The sequence below is a fragment of the Parasteatoda tepidariorum genome, chromosome 5, assembly GCF_043381705.1.
Source record: "Parasteatoda tepidariorum isolate YZ-2023 chromosome 5, CAS_Ptep_4.0, whole genome shotgun sequence".
Lineage (NCBI taxonomy): Eukaryota > Metazoa > Arthropoda > Arachnida > Araneae > Theridiidae > Parasteatoda > Parasteatoda tepidariorum.
In genome coordinates, this window is record NC_092208.1 from 73302565 (window position 1) to 73323523 (window position 20959).

General features: G+C 31.6%; 1 protein-coding gene across 1 annotated transcript in view; it reads left to right on the forward strand.

Moving 5' to 3' along the window:
* Positions 1–20959, forward strand: part of LOC107442117 (alpha-catulin) — a 262498-nt gene that overhangs the window by 215930 nt on the left and 25609 nt on the right. Inside the window, exons 7-9 of the mRNA XM_071181077.1 lie at positions 6652–6855; positions 8931–9017; positions 19306–19464. Coding sequence (XP_071037178.1) covers positions 6652–6855; positions 8931–9017; positions 19306–19464 — 450 coding nt within the window. The remainder of the gene's footprint in view (positions 1–6651; positions 6856–8930; positions 9018–19305; positions 19465–20959) is intronic.

Below are 20959 nucleotides of genomic sequence, written 5' to 3' on the forward strand. Positions count from 1 at the left end.
AGGAATTTTTCTTCAAATGTTTGGCGTGTTCTGTTCCTGAAAGATTTACTAATATTCTGGAGATTTTTTTCAAGTTCTTCGGCCTTTTCCTTAGGGAAATTTTGTTTCTTATTTGCTGCTAAAAAATGGCGTCTGATTCAGTCAATGACTTTGATGGCAGAAAATGTGATTGTATTAAGTTAATGTCCGATATTTACAGGCTCCCGCTAGACGGCGTACTCGAGCGTTGCGATCGCGAATAGATAAGCCATAAGATGCTCACTACGTGCTCTTGCGCGCCGAAGCCTATCAATTAAAACGTATTAGCGTTTTATATAACATGGATTAGCCATATGATGCTCACTACGTGCTCTTGCGCGCCGAATCCAATCAATTAAAAATAAAAAATGTTGCCAGCGCGAGAAAAAGAAATATCATCGGTTTTATTGATACATACGTACGTATTAGCGTTTTATATAATATAGATTGGTGTAGAAAGTGAAAAAAAAATAAAAACCAAAAACAGAAAAAAGGAAACTTTCATTCAAATTTTGTACTCTGACAAATTAGTTCTGTCAGAAGTCAGTAGCGTTAATTTTTTACGTAATATTGTGGTTGTTATATCAAATCACCTCTCGATATACAATTCGTAATTTATCACTACATACTCCGCGGCTTGCATGCCTATTTGTTGTGTTTTATTATCGGAGATGGCTGCTTCCTTGTTTTACAAGAAGTTTTATGAAAAGTTTTATGAAATGTCCTAGCAATTTAAGGCAATTGTTATTGATTACTTTGCCAATCACAACTGACCGCTCAATTTCACATAATTTGTTTCAAAATATATAACTTACACTTTAAAACATTTCGGATAAAATTACGAAGAAATTATTAGCCCCCTGAATGCAAGTAATTTGAGTAATTTAACCTTGAGTCGGAAAGTTTTACAGTAAACGCCATTTTTATCGTAAAATTTTGAGAGCAAAAGTATGATATACCGTAATTTTTAATGAAATATTTATTGTAAGTCTGTGGATTTTATGGAAAAAGGGATTTTGCAGATGCTGCACTCAGGACGCTATTACTGTACTATTTACTGTAATTTAACCTGGAATTTTTTACAATATGACATTTGTGAAAGATTATTCTTTTATTCTGTTCCTTACAACAGTGTTTCCCAAACTTATGACATTTGTGTGCCCTTTCTAAACTTTTCGTGATGCTGTGTACCACTAATAAAATAATGAATGTATTTTTCACTATAAAAAAATTGCAACAGAGTTCCAAATCACAACTGGCTGCTGATACCACTAATTATTAACTGTAAACTCTGCAAAAAAATAGCCAATAGAAAAATACGTAATCATACATTTTCATGGCTAGCTTTATTTTTAAATAAAAAGTTTTGAAATTTTCGTTTGTTGCAAGATATTTTGCATATGAACGCGCACCCCCGCTAAACTGTTCCCGTACCCCTGGGGGTACGCGTACCACACTTTGGGAAACACTACCTTATAATGATGTAGCAGAAAAAGTTACAGAAGCGTCATTATGCGTAAAACTTTAATTTCACGCACTTTTTTTGCCAACAGTATACAAGATCTAAAATGAACTGGAAATAATTACAAAAATGCAGCGCGAAATATTTTACAATAATGATATCCGGCTATTTTTTATCACATTGGGCTGTCCGGAAAGTAATTTCGTTTTTTTTCTTCTTCATTTTATTGTATTTTTAATAGCCAACTCTTCATTGTTACGCATCGAATCAGTCATCGTTGATACAGCAACAGAAAACAATTAGAATTGATTCATAGAAAAAGTGAAATATTCCAAAAAAAACATGAGACCTCATACAAGTATGGTAACTGTGGAGATAGCAGCTATTGACCAGGTCAAATTTCATCTATGAAAAGGGACCCCATCATAGAATAGAGCTAACATGTCCTATATACTAGTGCATTGGAATTATATCGGTAGATGCACTATAGTACTCCCCCACCACAATTATATCTAAGACAGAATTCAATGAATTGATACCACTAGTTCATTCATTTCTGTTTTGTAAGAAGCCGGGAGAGCTGTATTGAGATCACCGTACTTTTGAGTGCTGATAGCGAGAGGTGTATTTAGTTCACTGTCGTGGTCGCTCCTGTGTTGTCTTTAGCTGCCGAGTGTATACAGGCCAACGTTGTGTGTGATAGAGATGTGTGTGATGAGTAGCAACAGTGCAAGGAGGCGGATGATATCGCAGTCACAAGTAGCATGTCAAGTGTTCAATAGGGGATCATCCATCGAAATAGGCGTGTTCAAATAGAAGTGGGAGTTCCTGACAAGGTAGGCGTGTTCACATCTCGTCCGAAGTTCGCCAACGTGAGGAAAGTAGTTATCGACAATGTCAACCTTCATCAATGAAAAGGCACCCCAACATAGAATCGAGTTAACATGTCTTATATACTAGTGAATTGGAATTGTATTGGTAAATACATTACAGTAACGCACCACAAACATCCTTATCTTAGCTTGGATGGCACATAAAATCACAACCACGATATTCCTTACATCTGGTTACACCTAGTTTGATTCATTTATCAGTATTGCATGGCCATCGAAAACTTTCACATCCTTAATGAGTCATCCATGTAACTTTTTTTTTGATACACGGGGACATCATCAAAATCTATAAAAGTAACAAGCAGTTTAATAAAAAAGAAAATATTTACACATTATCTCAAATGTTTAGAAAATTTCTTTCCCGTTTATCTCAAAATTTTGCTATTTGACAGTTGCTGCCTGATAAAAACAACTTTTATTTATCTAATGTAAAATTGCAAGAAAACTATGCGGATGTTTAAACGAACGGAAACTTTTTCTCCTACTCTTTATAAAAATTCAATGTCAAGAAAAGAATATCACTGCAATGTATAATGTCTGTACCTAAAAATAGAACTCCAGAAGAAGAAAAAAAAAACTCTTGAGTACACCTATGATATGATCGGCTGTTTTGTCACCGGGATTTTGGCTGTTTTCCAAAAGAAATTATGAGAGGAAGTTATGAAAAGGAATAAAATGCTTTCAGTTTTAAAAAGTAAACAAAAATTCTAAAGCTAACTGTAAGCTTGAAAATATAAAACGCACCGTCAAACATGAAGAGAGAATTTTATTTTTTTTCTCGTGTGTTTTGCAATAGTGAAGAAAAATGAACAGGCGATTTCGCATGCATTATCGCTTTCTTGATGTTCTTTCTTTTCCATGGAATTTTTATGTCTTCTAATGAAGTTGCTGTTTGAAACTATACAAGAACTGTTGCCATTATTAAAAGAAGTACTGCAAGGTGAAATAATGATCAGGATGTTTTATTTTATTTGTTTTTGTTTATTTATCTTTTCTTGATTGTTTCTGAAATAAAAATGCAAGTTAAAAGTCTAATGTCATTGTTTGTTTTCTCCGAGTCTTTTGAATTCAGGCTTACGTAAAAAAAGATATGTAAATAAATAAATAAAAAATTCTTTTACTTTGTAACTTTAATTGTGTTCGAGAAAACTGGAATATTTTCATTTAAAATGTAAAAGAACTTGAATGTTTCTTCGTTGACTCTTAGTGAAAGAATTCTTATTTTTTTTCTAGACATATATTTTTTTTAAATATAAGTTAAAGATCTTTCGATTAAATTCTGAAAATATACTTTTCTTAAGTTATAGTTTAAAAAAAGCCCTAAATTTTCACGCATCAAAGTTTACTTTTTTAGTGTACAAAATATAAGCTAGTTCTAACTTAATAAAGTTGCTCTGTTATTGCAATTCTGCACTAAAAAAAGCTATCTGTTCAAAAAGACTAGAATATGGTAGACTTCACCGTGTTTCTGCTTTTATGGGAATAAAAAAAAGTTTCATTATTTTCACCAAAGTGGTTTTGTAATGATTTTTGGTGAGGTTGGCAATGAAATATGTTTTTATAATATTTGATAAAAATAGGCAAATATGAGAAAATTTGGTAATTTAATCATGATAAATTTGAGCACGGCATAAAAATCATTTAATCAAAAAAAATTTTGTTTCAGTTATATTTTTTGTTCTAAATGTGCGGTAAAAAGAACTATAATTTTTAAATCAATCTTGCTATCTTTACATTGGAATCTCGATGGATGAACGATTATGTGGATGGAATCTTGCAGAAAAAGATTGGATCACTTTCTAGTTAGCTAGAGCGCTGAAAATTATACTGAAGCTCCATTTTTTGAGTCAATGCATTATTCAACTATTTTCTGGCCACTGCAGAAAGAATTCATATCAATATTGTCATCAAAAAATTTTATAAGCAATGAAAATTTTCTGAGCAGGTCAAGACTAGCTGGAGAACTCAAATTTTGACAGAGAGACTCAATTTTTTCCTCAGGGAACAGAGCGTAACTATTTAAAACTAAAAGTTGCCGATAACTCAACATTATATGGATTGCTAACTCGCAATCAACTCATTTAACTCGCGATCATGCATTCATACAGAAACAGAGCGTAACTTTTGAAAACTAAAAGTGGCTGTTAACCTAGCATTTGAAGAATTGCTATCTCACACTGATATGCATTCATTCAGGAACAGAGAGTAACGTTTGAAAACTGAAAGTGGCTATTAGCCTATCATTTGAAAGACCTTACACTGATATGCATTCATACAGAAGCAGAGCATAACTTTTGAAAACTAGAAGTGGCCGTAACCTAGCATTTGAAGAATTGCTAACTCACACTGATATGCATTCATTCAGGAACAGAGAGCAACGTTTGAAAACTGAAAGTGGCTATTCGCCTATCATTTGAAAGACTGCTGATTTACGCTGATATACATTCATGCAGAAACAGAACGTAACTTTTGAAAACTAAAAGTGGCCGTAACCTAACATTTAAAGAATTGCTAATTGATATGCATTCATTCAGGAACAGAGCGTAACTTTTGAAAACTGAAAGTGGCAGTTAAGCTAACATTTGAAGTATTGCTAACACGCGCTGATATACATTGTTTCAAAAACATCACGGAACTCTCAAAAACTAAAAGCGGCCTTCAAATAATAGGACTAAATTTCGAAATCTTATCGTTCGCTAAATTCAAATAAATTGCAGGACATTGTTTGAATGCTTCGTACCTTACGTCTAAGGAGATGTTAAACTAAATTTTTGCCCAGAGCAATTGAAAGTTCTTGTAGCAATTAATCTAGCCTCCAAAAATAAAGCATACTTTTATATATTGGAATAAACTATGCTTAACTTTTGAACATAGCGTTGTTTCCGGGAAAAATTATAAAGACATCCGCTACGAACAGGGCCGTCTTAATTGCAGGTCTTCCGTGGTACAGAAATGTTTTGGTCCCCTATAATACATTATACTGATTAAGATCGAGCAACCAAAAATTCACATACATGAAATTAATCTGTTTTAAGATATATAGATATAATTTCAAAAAAATTCCAGATGGTAACCATTGGTAATCCTCAATACTTTTTTTCCCATTGCCCACCTGTGCTAACATTTTTTCGTCAACTCAGGCATTTACAGGGCTGATTGGTTGGCCTCTCTTTCAGGGGCACCATATTAGGTGGGCCAAAGTGTAATCCTCAATACTTAAAATTCAAATAATTTTCTAAAACGTAAAAACTATTTTAAATGATTAAATACATAAAAGATTTAACTAGGAATAATGAAAAAGTTAATAAACTATTCTAAACTTACTTTGAGAACTTTTATTGTTTTTTTAGCATTTGTAAAGCATCTTAAGAGACATGAGCTAACATAAAACGTTTTCTTATTAATTTGTTCTACTGAGATATTTTTTTAGGAACGCAATAGGGTGTAAACATTTAAAAATTACACATTTACGTTTATTTAAAGTAAGAAATATTCACTTTAACAATTAAACTCAAAATTAAAAACAAATGTGCAAAAATTTATTTTCTCAAGTTAAAAGTATTTACATAAAAAATAAGGAATGTCATCAATTAATTTAAAAAAAAACTGTTTAGTTTCTATATATGGCTTAAACCGCATTAGTTTAAGTCAGTCAACTCAGCATTAAGCTAATGTACTTAAAATCATGAGACATAAATTATCTATCGCTTTAATTCTGATCTTATTTTTTAGTATTGTAGTTACATAATATATTCAATGCATTATAAAAATGATTACACATTAATCAGAATAGATTTATTCAACTGAATAGAATTCATTCATTATATTTATTCAATTGAATAGAATTCATTCATTATATTTATTCAATATAATATATTTCTTTTAAAATTCATAAAGCAATGCATTTCTTCTTCCTTTTTAAAATGCAGTCTTAAGTTTAAAGATAAATTCTAAATAAATCTTAAATTTAAAAAATAAATAATTCTTTTGAAAATAAATTTCAAGTCGGATTTTTCAGGGCTCCGCACGGCTCGGCGGGCACTGCCCTTGATATGCCCTCGGTAAAGACGATTCTGGTTACGAAAAAATTCCGGATTTTTAATTTAAATGTATATCGTATCGGGAGTTAATGTTTGCTTCGAATGAATTTAATGATTACATTAAATTGAAATTAACATTCTTTCAAATTTTTTTCCTGCTAATTTCGGAATATTTTGCATCAGTTATGGTGCAAAGTGTATGAAAAATAAGATGCAATCCCTTTTTTGTTTCCTCCAGGATCACGTAGAGATGACAATGATGACTATGGCAGGTCCCGGTTACAGGGGTCTGTTAACCAGTGCCTTGGATTCTGTGGTGGAGAGGTGTCAAGACTTCACCGATTCCGCTTACACATCCCATGAGCATAGGGAGCGTATCATCTTGCTCTGCGACAGACTCAAAATGGAGCTGCACCAGCTGCTCAGAGTGGGAGTACAGCTCGTAAGTACAGCAGCTCAGGAATACATATGTATAGTTTGTCGAAAATAAGAACTCCCACAGACATTCATCTGGACTTGTGGCCGTGACTATGGTAACGAGGTATGACTATTTCAAGTAGGGGTTCGGGGTCACTGATTGGAATCGTTTCGGGTTGGATTGGCAAGAGAAAAGGAATCTTTCTTCGGTCTATTGTGTTAGTCCTACAGTGAAGCTATCCTCCCAAAAAGGCGCCATACTTGTTTCCATAGAACCAGACTGCTTCAGACTTTGTGACGAGAGGAGTTCTTAGTTTAGGCAAACTATACTGGGTGTTCTCCAATGACCACCCGTAAAAATTCCTAGTCAAAACATAACACTTGGGCATCGCATTTCTTACTTAGAGGAGGGAAACAAGAACACAATTGTAATCCAACAAATTACCAACAATCAGGTTACAGAGAGGGTGTGGATAGAGGAGGATTATTAGAAATCTTTTCAAGTTCCAACCGATAATCATACAGGTTTTATATACGCGCCTTTCATACTTATGATTCGGGACACATTTTTTCAATTTGTTTTTGACCACCTACGTGCATCGATATTTTCGTCTTTAATGAGAAGGAATTTAAAAAAAAAATACTTGAGCAGTTATTATAAAACAGTCAGTTTTAAGATTTTTATGTTCAAAAATTGCATACAATTGTATGTATTACTTGTATACAAAAAGAACTCTTTCGATTTAAAAATATGTTTTCGTCGACTGCTAGTAATTTTTTTCCATGGAACTGTTTTCATGTTTTGTGGTTTTAATAAGAGAAGAAAAATTCCTCTCTGCATCCTAAGTACATTAACTCTAACTGGATAAAGAGTATTTACATAACATGTTGATTCGACAAACATTCCTTTATCTTTTTTTCATTTAACAGAAGTTAAAAATCCCTAAAATGTAAATATTTTTTTTAAATAAATTGAAAAACTTTAATTTTTTTAATTAATTGAAATATTTCTCTCAAAAATATTAATGTGCAACAACATATGTCTAATAAGTAATTACATGATATTTGATTCATATGAAATTCTCGTTTTTCATCATGCTATTACAGTCAGAGTTATAAGTGTAATAGTCATTTGTCGTAGTTTGCTTATTTTATACACAGAATGATTTTGTACACGTGCACTTATTAACTACAATTGCTTTTGGTTTGGCTTTTTTGCTTGGGAAGCTTACGAGTCATAAGGAGGGAAGATAATTTTACTAAACAATTATTAAAATATAAAATAAAATAAAAAGGCTTTTTTCATTCACAGATTAATGAATTTGCAATAGAAAATTAAAAAGAAAATGAGATGCAGCAAGAAAATAAGTCTTTTCAAGATCAATACATTTAAAATAGTGTAAATTTGTAGCATATTTTGAGCCGGCACGTTATAGTTAAATATTGTAAATTGTTTTTTTGTTTTATTTTAAAAACGTGCAAATATAATTTCGATCCTAAATCATTTACTTGTCAGTATGAATTATGACTGGTGTTTCAACTGAGCTATGATTGTTACAATCAGAAACCGTTTAGCAACTGTAGTTTTAAATTACATTTTTCTAATTAATCTAAAAACACTGCTTGAAGTAAAATTGGCATAAATCTTAAAAAATGAGCTACGATTTGAAAAATTAATTTCAAAAAAAGCAATAAAGTCAAGTAATACAAGTTAAACCGCTTTCTGCTTTGGAAACTAGATTATTTATTCTCATCAAGAGTCCAGAGGCTTTACTAAGTTCGACAATAGATGGCGATCCTGGCTGAAAAAATTATAAAACAATAAGTTCTCTGCAACAAAGTGCATTTTAATACAAATATTACCAAGGCGGTTCTATTAAACTGGTCTTCAGATGATGACATCATGATTGACGAGACGATTCCTTGGCGAGATTTGTAATTAACATTGAATATTGAGTTAAAATGATCTTATTTCAAAATCAATTATTTTCTAATCAATCATCCCTATCTCCTTCCATTTCATTGCAATTATATTTTTAAATCACCGGTTAATTTTCTTCAATGTTCAGCATATTCATTATTTGAAATTATTATTATTAGGAGCAGATAGGCCAAATTTCTCCTAATGAAGAAATGGAAGCAGCCGTACATGAGACACTTAGAGCAGCAAGAGACTTGAAACTGCAAGTAAGTTCACATAAATCTAATTGGATGTGTAATTGAATGAGTAAGGTATGTAGCAGTTTTACTTTATAACAGGCGTTGAACAGCCCATCCAATTCTTAGTTTACGACGACCAAGGTTTAACTCCGTAACCCTTGTAATTTTGTACCCAATTCAGATGGCAAAGGAACTACTGGATCAAATATTGGGAGAAATTTGCCAAGGAGGGCTTTTAAGGATGTTTAATGGAACTAACCCACATTTCGTTACATGCAGGAGTAAACCGTGATTAGCCTAACGGCTAGGGGACTTTAAATCATGATCCGTCCACCACTGAGAATATTTTACGCCAGTACTGTGGTCCAGTTTTGATACAGTTTTTAAGCCATTCATTTAGTAATTTTTTCGTTGATACGGCAACGGTTTATCGGATATTCTGGTTTTCAAAATTACAGCTCTTAGTTTAATAAATTTGGTGAAAAATATGAAACTTAAAAGGAAATTTAAAGATTGAATGGATTTTAGGTAATGCTCTAAGCATCAGGAAAACGTTACCAAATTTTACCACATTTTTAAAATTTTATCATAGATTATAAAACCATAATTTATTGTTAATTTTACCAAAATATTTATCAAACCAGTTTGGTACCGAGCTTTTTGGAGTTAACACAGTGCCAGAAACATGGCAAGATTCCATTAATTTTGGCCATTTTTCTCTGTGCAGGCAAGGTTCTTTCAATTTGCAAACTAAGATTCTTTCACTTCCGATGAACAAATCAGTTTTTCACTCCAGAAAAACAAAATTACGTTAGCAAGGAGCTTTCAGACAATTATGTCCATATCAGTGACAGAAGTTATATAATTAATTTTTTCACCAGTTTCCTTATGAAAATTACTTTAAAAGTCAGTAAAACTATTCTATGAAATAGAATTGCACTAGAATTATGCATACATAGATTTAATGTTGATATAGATAAAGACTGCAATAGAACATTAAAATGCACGCGATTTCTTAAATATATTTCCTGTTTTAAAATATCTAATAATTTCTTTCAATATTCAATCTCTTACCTTTGTTGCTTATATTTGTCAAAAATTCTTTGCTTTTCGTATTGGAATCAAAATTCATTCCTGTTGCTCAAATTATGTTGGGACGAATGTCAACGCCATCACATTTTTGTGCCTTTGGTTGATAAATATGATTTTTTGTCCCTTCTTTTTGAGAGATATAGCCAAAACTCCGAAATTCTTCAAATGTTTGCTATATTTTTACAATATCGGCATCGTATTCTTATATATTAAACTAATAAATAATGCATTTTTCTATTCTTTCTTGAATTCTTTTGTGCTCTATTTTTAACAAACGATTTTTGATTCCTTTTTTTCGACTTTTTCAAACGATAGTTTATAGAAAATATTTCATATTTGAAAATAAAAATGTTTCTTTGTTTTATGCTGGTTTGGTATTTTTAAGATGTTTATTGTTTTATCATGTAAATAATTTTATATCTAAATATTTTATCAGTAAAATATACATTATAATTCGAAGTTTTAGTTTAATGGGGAACATCTCTCTATCTCTCTATCTATCTCTCTTTCTCTCGAATAGTAATACCCTAAACTTTTCGAATTCAATAAAGGTTGCAATGTTTAATCCTGATAGCATTCAAGGACGACATAAAGAAATTCTGCGGACCAAAGATTGAGTTTATCTATGGAAGATCAAATTCTCAACTAAGTAACTAAACTTAGTTTAAATTGTAATCAAAAAATTTATATATTATTCCTAAAATGGAGATAAATTTAAAAAAAAATAAAGCCTGGATGTCTAATAATTTGACTTTTCCCCTAATAATTGGAATCCTAATAATTGGATCATCCAGTTATACTGATGTGCAATTGAAAAATCATCGTAAACAGCAAAAACTTCAAACTTGAAATTTTCATATAATTGGCATCTTTTTGTGGTAAAATTTTTAAAAAAATTTATCACATTGCCGACCGGCCTGTGTAGGAGTCAGGGAACTGGCCCTGCATCAGAAAGGTTCTGGGTTTGAATCCCGGGCAAGACATGGATGTTCTTCAATTCTCTATACTATCTGTCTTTACTGTGGGAGCAACGTTGGTCCACCTAATATGGTGCCCCTGAAAATGTGGCCAACAAATTAGCTCAGATGCCTGTATAACGAAAGGTCATTCATTCCCCAGGCGGGCATTGGGAAAAATCTGAATCTTTGGGAATTTTCTGAAATTCTATTTTAGTGTTCGTAGCATTAGAAATAGAAGGAAAATAGTTGTCAAGCTGCTTTTCTTGGAATGAATCGTGAAGCACTTATATATTTTTTTTCCAATTGCACGGCAGTATACACCTTGCTCGTTAGTATCATGAACCCAGTGATCAGAACTGAATGAATCTAATTTATGTTTACTAGAAAATGAATAATTAGAATTTAATAAACGTCATGAATCCAATAATTTATTAAAAAATTAACAACGCAGTTTATCTAAGCAATAAACAGGCTAATCAATAATCAATCTAATGAATAACTAAGGAATCCAATTATGATAAATACCTAATAAACTCTATGAATGATTAGGTTTTATTGAACATAATTACTTATTAGAACCTTATGACCCTATTCAATGATTAGATTAAAAAAATGTTTTTCGTTTCTGCTTTCAGTAGGTGAAGATTTTTTAACAGATCTTGAATACATTAATGCGAATTGGAGATTGAATGCACTAAGGCGACTGAATGCATCAAGGCCTATTACTGATTTCAAATCTGAAATCAGTTTCACTCTTCAATCTGCAGTTTTTCTAATTATATTTTTTGTAGCTGTGGTGTCTTAGGGTACAGAGCGTTTGCCTTCCAATGAGGTGAATTGGGTTCGAATCCCAGCGATGGCTGATCGTTTAGAACTCAGCACCCGGCTCGCACCGACCACAGTGCTGACGTAAAATATCCTCAGTGGTAGACAGATCATGAGTTAGAATCCCCTTTTTGTCAAGGTGTCTTTTCACTGTTGGAACACAAATTCGGGTTAGTTACATCAAAAAGTCCTCAAAGAAGGCAAATTTCTCCCAATACTTTATCCTGGAGTTTCCTTGTATTCTGGATTAGATTCAAAATCACAAGGCTTCGGAATTGAGCATTAACTGTCGTGAACCCAAAAATTTGTGTCGGCTGTTAGACGAATATCATTTTTAGTCTATCTTTTGTCGAAATGAGTTACTGTTACGAAAATGCCAGCTGTTTCTTCGTGTGCTTCTGAATAGGTCATAGTTTGGAAGCTCCTCTAAACTCTAAATATGGGTTATTATGCAATTTTAATCCTGATGATGTTCCTCTAAAAGTTTATCTCTACATTTACGTGACCTCCTGTTATCTATAATATTTTTAAGCTTTTATTTCGGCAAAAAATAGACTAAAAATGTCATTCAAGAAACATCTGTATCTTTAGGACTAAAACTAATATCAGATCTAAAATCCCCACTCCCGAATTATGTAAAATGAAGTATTTATATAAATGCAACAAATTTTGTTTTCTCTAGTATTAGCATTTATTGTCCCCTGGATCAATTAAAAATATTGTAAAGACCAAGTATTGTAAAATTCATAAAAATAAACCGGATGAACAGAGCGGCTGATATTTTTAGAATGGATGATGATTCCACATTAAAAAACAATATACTTCACAAACTGGTGACAAGCAGGAAAAGGGGTAGACACAAACAGAGATCGATGCAGTTAGTATAGACTGATTTCCTTGCTATCCAGCAAAGAAACTGATACATAAGTGTCAAAAATAGAATGAAGTGCAGAAAAATATAGAAAAAGGCACTGGCTCACCCTGGGCTGTCCAGTCAAATATGATGATGATAGAACAAATTTAGAGTTAATGAACCTTATTAATGATTTTAATCTTATGAATACCTAGATTAGTGAACTGAGATATTACTAAGGACTGAGATAACATCTAACAAAATATAGATCTGGTGAAGTACACTCTATAACAAAAAAATCGACGCACCAAGAACGCACTAAGACGCGTAAAATCGAAGCTCGATCAGGATGGAATGATGCCGACAGGGGACGTATAGTCCTTAGCGACTAATCCCGCTTTCAACTGTGTCCTGACGATCATCGAAGACGTGTTTGGAGACGCACAGGGCAGAGGGGGGATCCTGCCTTCACTATTGCAGGCCACACCGGCCCTCAATAAGGCATTACGGTCTGGGGTGCCATTTCCTTTGACAGCCGGACCCCTTTGGTCGTCATTAGAGGTACACTTACTGCACAGCGGTACGTCGACGACATCCTAAGACCTGTTTTGCTACCGTTCCTTTTGCAGCACCCTGGGCTGGTTTTTCAGCAGGACAATGCCAGACCACATACGGCACGTGTTGCTATGAACTGTCTGCAAGCTTGTCAAACTCTTCCTTGGCCTGCCAGATCACCAGATCTCTCTCCCATCGAGCATGTCTGGGATATGATGGGAAGGCGATTGCATCTGGCACGGAATGTTGATGACCTCGTTCGACAATTGGATCGAATTTGGCAGGAAATACCGCAAGAGACCATCCGGGAGCTTTATCGGTCTATGCCACGCCGTGTGGCAGCTTGTATCCAGGCTAGAGGCGGGTCAACACCTTATTGAACTTGTTACTGTAACTCTGCAATAAATTATTCAATTGTTCTGAAATTTTAATCATTTACTATTCTGTACATTGTCTTCCTATCCACCAATTTTCGTTTCAATCAGACAACTCCTTCTTTGTGCGTCGATTTTTTGTTATAGAGTGTATTTAGGTGTTTAACACTACATCAATGAAATTCAAAGAACTCAGAGATCTACATACAATAAGTGTTAAGAATTTAAGAGTTTGCTTAACTTTTTTAATTTACTCTATAATATTTATACCAATTTCTTTCTTAAGTATAATGTTTACAACTGTTGTGTGATCTTCTATTTTTCATTTTTCTAGCTCTTATTTTATTTTTGTGAATTTAATTCTGTTGATAATCTATGCTTTTCATTTATCTTCCAATTTAAAATGATATACTTCTTCAACATTTAGTATCTGGATATTTAAGAATTATCACCAACGTTTCTAAAATATTTTCCTACATTTACGTAATAAAGGTAAATTCTATTTAAAAATTCAAATACTCTGACTTTTAAGTAGTATCTAAAACATATATATCTTTTAAGGATATCATTTATGAATAATTCATGCATAGTTTCATGCACAAAATTGCGAAAACCTATACACGAAGAAAAATATGCTGCTTTCAGAAAAAGGGAGTATTCTTTTAAAAATTGCATCTGCTTGCTGAATGTATTATAACTTTCATTCTAACCAGCTAAAATCTTTTTATTATTTTTACTCGAAACTTTTCTAATGTTGTTCTCTTTAAAATTCCGATACGACTTTCTGGTATCTAGTTTTCATAAAAATTGCTTGGCGAGCAAATTCTTTTCTTTTCGGCTCAGTCTTTGGGTTGCTAAGAGAAAATGAAAATGTTTACATTGCTTTTGGAATAAAAGAGAAGGGGAAATATGAGCTACTTTGTAGTCTCATCTCTTTGAAAAGTTATTTGTTTTTATCTGAAATAAGAGATTTAAAGATTTTGAAAAGGAAACGAAGTGAAATGCTTAGAGTTTATGCAATAATCTCGCCTGTATTATTACGCTTTGCACGATCTAAGTTTATGCGAATAATGGGCTTTTAAATAAACATTAGAAGAGAAACTTTTTGAAAACAAAAGGAAGATCAACACTCTTGGTGGTTGAAATCTCGCCGATTCTGCTATTATAGCGACTTAAAATAAGATAATATTATTCAAAAATACTATATAAACTTACCAACACAAATTCTTGTTACCTTATATATTTAAATAGCTCAGATAAAGTACAAATACATATACTAGAATGCATTAAAGTTACTCCGGATATAAGCTGATGTTTTATTTAGATTGATTGTAAGGTATTTTCCAGAAAATTAAAAAATATCTATAATTAATTCATTTACCTAATCTATAGCATTTTATTTTTTCTTTTGACTACAAATACGGCCTTAGAATATCCTCACAGAGAAAAATATTTACCATAATGTATGATACTTACATTTTTGGTCAAAAGAAATATTAGTTCTGGTGATAAAGTCAAAATGTATAGTTTTTAACCATTAATTTGGTCATTATTTCGTTCATATGGAGACAATTTACCAGGAATTTTGGTTTTTGAAGCTCTTGTACTTATTATTATACCTTTCATAAAAAATACAGAGCCGAAAAGCATATATTTAACCAAATAAAGGATTTTTATGCCATGCTTTAAGGTGTTATGATAGAAAATTTTTCTACATTGATCAAATTTTATCATGCATCATAAAACCATATTTTACTGTTAATTTAAAGAAAACTATTGCCCAAACGCTTCAGCAAAATTACTGAGCTTTTTGTTGTTCACATAGAGCAGGACCACGGTAATTTTGCCATATTTAGGAAGTTAGGACCATATTTTTTTTCTAAGAGAAAATAATTTTTTATTTAATTTGCTTATCAAATCTGTAGCATCCCTTTCTAGAAGAAAGGCTCGAAAAAACCCAAATTTTATATAATTTAATTTACTAATCAAACCTTTAACATTTTTTTACTGGAAGAAAGGCTCGAAAAAAATCGAATTTTATATCATTTAACTCACTTATTTATCTGTAACACTTTTTCTTACGCAAGTTAGGTTTAAGAAAGTTCACTTTTTTTAAATTTATTTAACAAATCTGCAACATTTCTTATTCGAAGAAAGACTGGAAGATGCTTTAGTTTTATTTCATTTAATTTATTTACCATATCTGCATTTTTGTTCTAGAATTAAAATTTCAAAAAATCGGCATCTTCCTTTTTTTCATTCACATTACTTAACGAATCTGTAATTTTTTTCTAGAAAAAACCCAAGGAAAACCAGTATTTTCTTTCATTTAATTTTATCGAATCTGTTAGGTATTTTAAAAAGAAAAAAGACTCAACAAAATCAGAGATTTATTTCATGTATTATTTTGAACCGAATTTATATATTTTTTTAGAGCAAATAGTTCAATAAAATCAGCATTTTCTTCGATCATGTATAAAACCTAGTTTTTTAATAGAAGAAAGATGAAAGAAATTAGCAATTTTTTTTTTCAAATTTCCTTTACTTATAGAATCTGAAATACTTTTTTCTATTTTTATCTTCACTAAAAAATTGAATAGCAACGTAATTTTTAGCAATGAGGGAACATCAGATCTTTTTTTTCGTAAACTTATTATTTTTTTAAAGTAACCTTTAAATGATCATATATGTTTACTATTTCTTATCTGTTTTTCTCTGTTGCTAACTTTAAAGCAGCGAAAATCATTTATTTACTTTAATTATGACATACTCATCTCAGCTTAAAATTCAAGAACATTATAATTTTTAAAAGTTCTATGAATTTATACAAATTTATTCATTGCTAATTCCGCACTTTCAAAAAACTATTTATTTTACTATAGTTTTCTGAAAACCCAGAAGTTTACTAATCGTTGTCTACTGAAAATCAGGACACTATTTCTGAATGAAGAGTAGTTATATATCGAGCAACGTGTAGGCAAATCAAAACAACTTGAATAAATCGCACTTGATGCCTAAAAAATCAGATACTATAAAGTTTTAGTTCCATTAAGAAGAACCTTGCTCAGTATCAAAGCAAAAAATTGGTTGCTTCTACACTGAGGAAGGTTCTTGTTTATAGAACCAAACTTATAGCATCTATTTTTTCCTTTTATTTGTACACTTTGTTTGTGTCTTTATTGTTGCTTTATTTGTGCGCATTTATACATTTTGTTTTCCTTTTTCACTAAACTGTGATTTGGAAACTATAGAATACGGCATAAACAAACCTTGCGCTAACTTCAGACCGGTTTCGAGTTTCAACTAAAACATCACTAATGTTCTATTTGCGAACCGTCGAACTATCGCGTTGATGTATGCCACGTGACCAAGTTTATTAATAGTGATGTTCTGAAAATCAAGAAACTATGCCCGAATGAAGAGTAGTTATATTTTGAACAACGTGTGGACATATCAAAATAACGTGAATAATGCACACATAAAACCAAAAGAAACAAATGCAGATACTATAAAGTTTTAGTTCTTGTAACAAGATCCTTATTTAGTATCAAAACACAAAATTGGTTGCTTCTACATTGATGAAGGTTCTTGATAATAGAATCAAAACTATAGTATGTCTGTTTTTTTCCTTTATTTGCGCACTTTATTAGTTTTTTTAATAGTTGCTTTATTTGTGCACTTTATTTGACATCCTTCACAGGTACTCTATTTGTGAAGCGTCAGACTATCGCGTTGATGTATGCTACGTAACCAAGGCAAGTAACTGCCCCGTAAAAAATTCCAGATCAAATTATGGTAAAAAGTACTAAGTTTCCGAGTGCATCATCTGTAATATCCATTTTGCCGAAAAATTCATTTTTACAGTAAAATTGTATATCATGCTTTTAACAGCATTATTTATTCAGTTACAAAGATCAGTGATTTATATAATATTACTGCATATATAAAAATTACTGTACATCGAATTTTACAGCAAAATGTACCTGCTCTCAAGTGCCGGTGCTTTTTACCATGCAGTATTCATTTGAGTATGTGTTAATTATAGGAATTTTACTTATTAAGTCACAATCTTCATTATTTTAAGTGCCGGAATAGCCTAGTTGGTAGGGCTCTGGACACATGCGCAAGAAGCCGTGGGTTCGATCTCCACCTGCCAAAGACTCCTCGTGTAGTAAATTGTGACTTATGCGATTTAAATTTGTCGAGTCACAAAGTCCTCCATGTTCCCATTGTAAATCACACCTCTGGGGGTATTGATCCAAGTTTCCTTGTCTTCTGGATTGGTTCAAAATTACAAGGCTACAGAGTAGAGCATTAGTAGTCATAAACCGAAAATTGGGTCGGCTGTTCAACGACGGTTATAAAATAAAATAAAGACCTCATTATTTAATTTGGGCTAACCTTACATAGGTCAATTAATTAGTGAGGACGGACAACAATTCAAATCATACAAATTCAGACACAGATCTGTATACCCATAATATTTAGATATCTTTAAGGTAAATGAATAACCGCAGGACATGAGTCGAAAATCAGCCACCAGTCAAAGTTTAACACCATTTAACATCAAGACATCAGACTAAAGTTTAAATCTCGTAATGTTTGTTCTTTTTATTTTTACATTTTCTGAAATGTTTGCAACAGCCCTAATGCTAGTTCCAAGAATGAATCAAAACATTTTTACAACCATTTATGAAATTGGTTTACCATCAAAGAATTTAATACAAAAAAAAAACTTTAATTTTTTTGTTATTTTTCATTAGTTAATTTAAAAATTTTTCATAGCTTTTAGATTAAAAAGGAGGGAAAATGCATCTTTTTAAGCCACGAAAATTTCAATGGTATTGTCAAAAAATTGAATCCAATTAGCTAAATTAATTTTTAAACATGAAATTAAATATGAAGTGCTTTTTTTAATAAGAACTTAAAAAGTTTCCTGCATTGAAACAAAATTATGATTGAATTTTGAATCCTTTCAAGTTATTGTTTCTAAAATATTAAATTTCCTTTTTTAAATTATGTAAAATTTATTAAAAAATATACTTTTGTGTTGAATTTCCTAATTTAAATTATTCCCTGCTGCAGTTGTTTGGCGTATCTAAGCATTGTCTCTCCAATCGTTAAAATTACATTTTAGATTTGGAGAATAATATTAACAGAAAAAAAATTCTTGCTAAATTCTATCAGAGAAAAAAATTCTATCAGAAAAAAAATAATATTATCAGAAAAAAATTGTTTTTCTATTTTGCGTACACTGAGAAAAAATTCTGGTAAAAAATATAGGCAATCAGGTTGCTGTTACTTTTTACCTTAAAATCTATTTTTAATGGAATATGTTACGGAACAAAAAAATTCTGATATACCTTTTATTTTACAACAATGATTACCATAAAATTACTGAATCCCTCTCATTAAATAAATGCGTATTAAATGTATAATATTTTACGCTAAAATGGATTTTACGGATGATGCATATAAATTGCAGGTACTTTAAATTGTAATTTAATCCAGAATTTTTTATAGTTTTGAGCATTATTTAGCCCCACCTTGCAGAAAATCCCGATGTCATTGTTTACCTTCCCATATATAATGCATTATTAACTATTTAATGTAACTTAATATGTTTACATGTTATTTAACCCAAATTCTTTTTTCAGCTACAAAACACAGCATTGGAGCAAGCTGAAGATCTTCTGAAATATGTAGACAAATCAACCCTATTAAACAGGTTGAAACATGCATCTATGACAGGAGATCATCCCAGGCTGGAAGAAATCAGTGAAAGATTTAGCGAACAATCAGACCATCTGCAAGAGGTAAAATAATTGTTAAGAAGATGATGATGATATCACTTTTTATGCACCATAATTTATTAACAGTAATAAGATTATTTACATTTTGATACTTGTCAGAGAGATTTAAAGGATTCCCATTCCTCCAATCGATTTTTTGTTTTGATTTCATCGTTTATACAGCGTAACTTACTACACCAAAAAAATAGGATTATCAAAGCAACCAAAATATGGTAAAATTTACCGTATTTTGATTTTATGGGAACACTAAAAGGCACGGTGCATTTTACCGAAGTGCTTTGGTAATGAGTATCGTAAAATAACCGATAAAAGATTATTTTATTATTTATGGCAAATGTGGTAAAATTTGGTCATTTTATCATATAGAGCGTTTGCCTTTCAATGAGGTAAACAGGGTTCGAATCCCAGTGATAGCTGGTAGATACGAATTCCGCATCCGGCATGCACCGACTACAGTGCTGAAGTGGAATATCCTCAGTGGTAGACGGATCCTGCGTTAGAGTCTCCTTGCTGTCAGGCTTACCGTGGGAGGTCCTAATTGTTTTCCTCTCCATGTAACGCAGAGGCGGGTTAGTTCCACCAAAAAAGTCCGAAACTTCAAGGGCGAATTTATCCGAATACTTGATCCAGGAAAGTTCCCTTGTCTTCTGAACTGGGTTCAAAATTACAAGGCTACGACGTAGAACATTAGTAGTCGTACACTCAGTGATTGAGTCGGCTGTTCAACGACGGTTATTAAATAAAATGAATATCTTAGAGCATGACATTAGAACCATTTATTCAGTTAAATTTACTTTTTAGTTTTGCTTTCTTACTAAAAATAGGATAATAAGAACTATAATTTTTAAAAACAGAATTTCCAGTAAGCCGTTACCATATGAAAGGTAATCATTATCATATTAATGATTTCAAGATCATATGTTTTAATTTTTATTACAAGATTCATATTTTAGATCATATAATAGAACGCTTCGATTTGATATATTTGTCGCTGTTCATAATTGTTATAATAAGTTTTTTTTCTTCTTTCCACGCTCTATTTTTTTTTCTTAAGCGAAGACGATAATTTTTGAAGCGATATAGAAATAGAAATTGATACCATAAAAAATTATATAGAAATAGAAATTGATAGCATAAAAAATTAATTCGTTTTCGTGTTCTTTTCATGTATTTAGCATTTTAGTTTTTTTTTTCTTAAGCGTTGTAGCTATATAATATATAAAATAGGAATTTAATTGTTTTTGAAGAAACGATCACATTGCCTTGGATCTCTTTGGTTTTTCTATTTTTTATTTTAACAGTTTTTATTAAATGTAATTAGTTATTTTCAGAAAGTTTCAGTTTGCAGGTAAGCACTTAGATTTTAATATTGAAGTTTCATGATTTGCTTTCATAGTAATTGTTGTTCTAAAGTATTCGTTGACTTCTTAAAAACCCGATTACTGACATGGCAGAACCGCCTTCCAAAAAACTTTGTATTTTGTCAAAGAAAAAGATA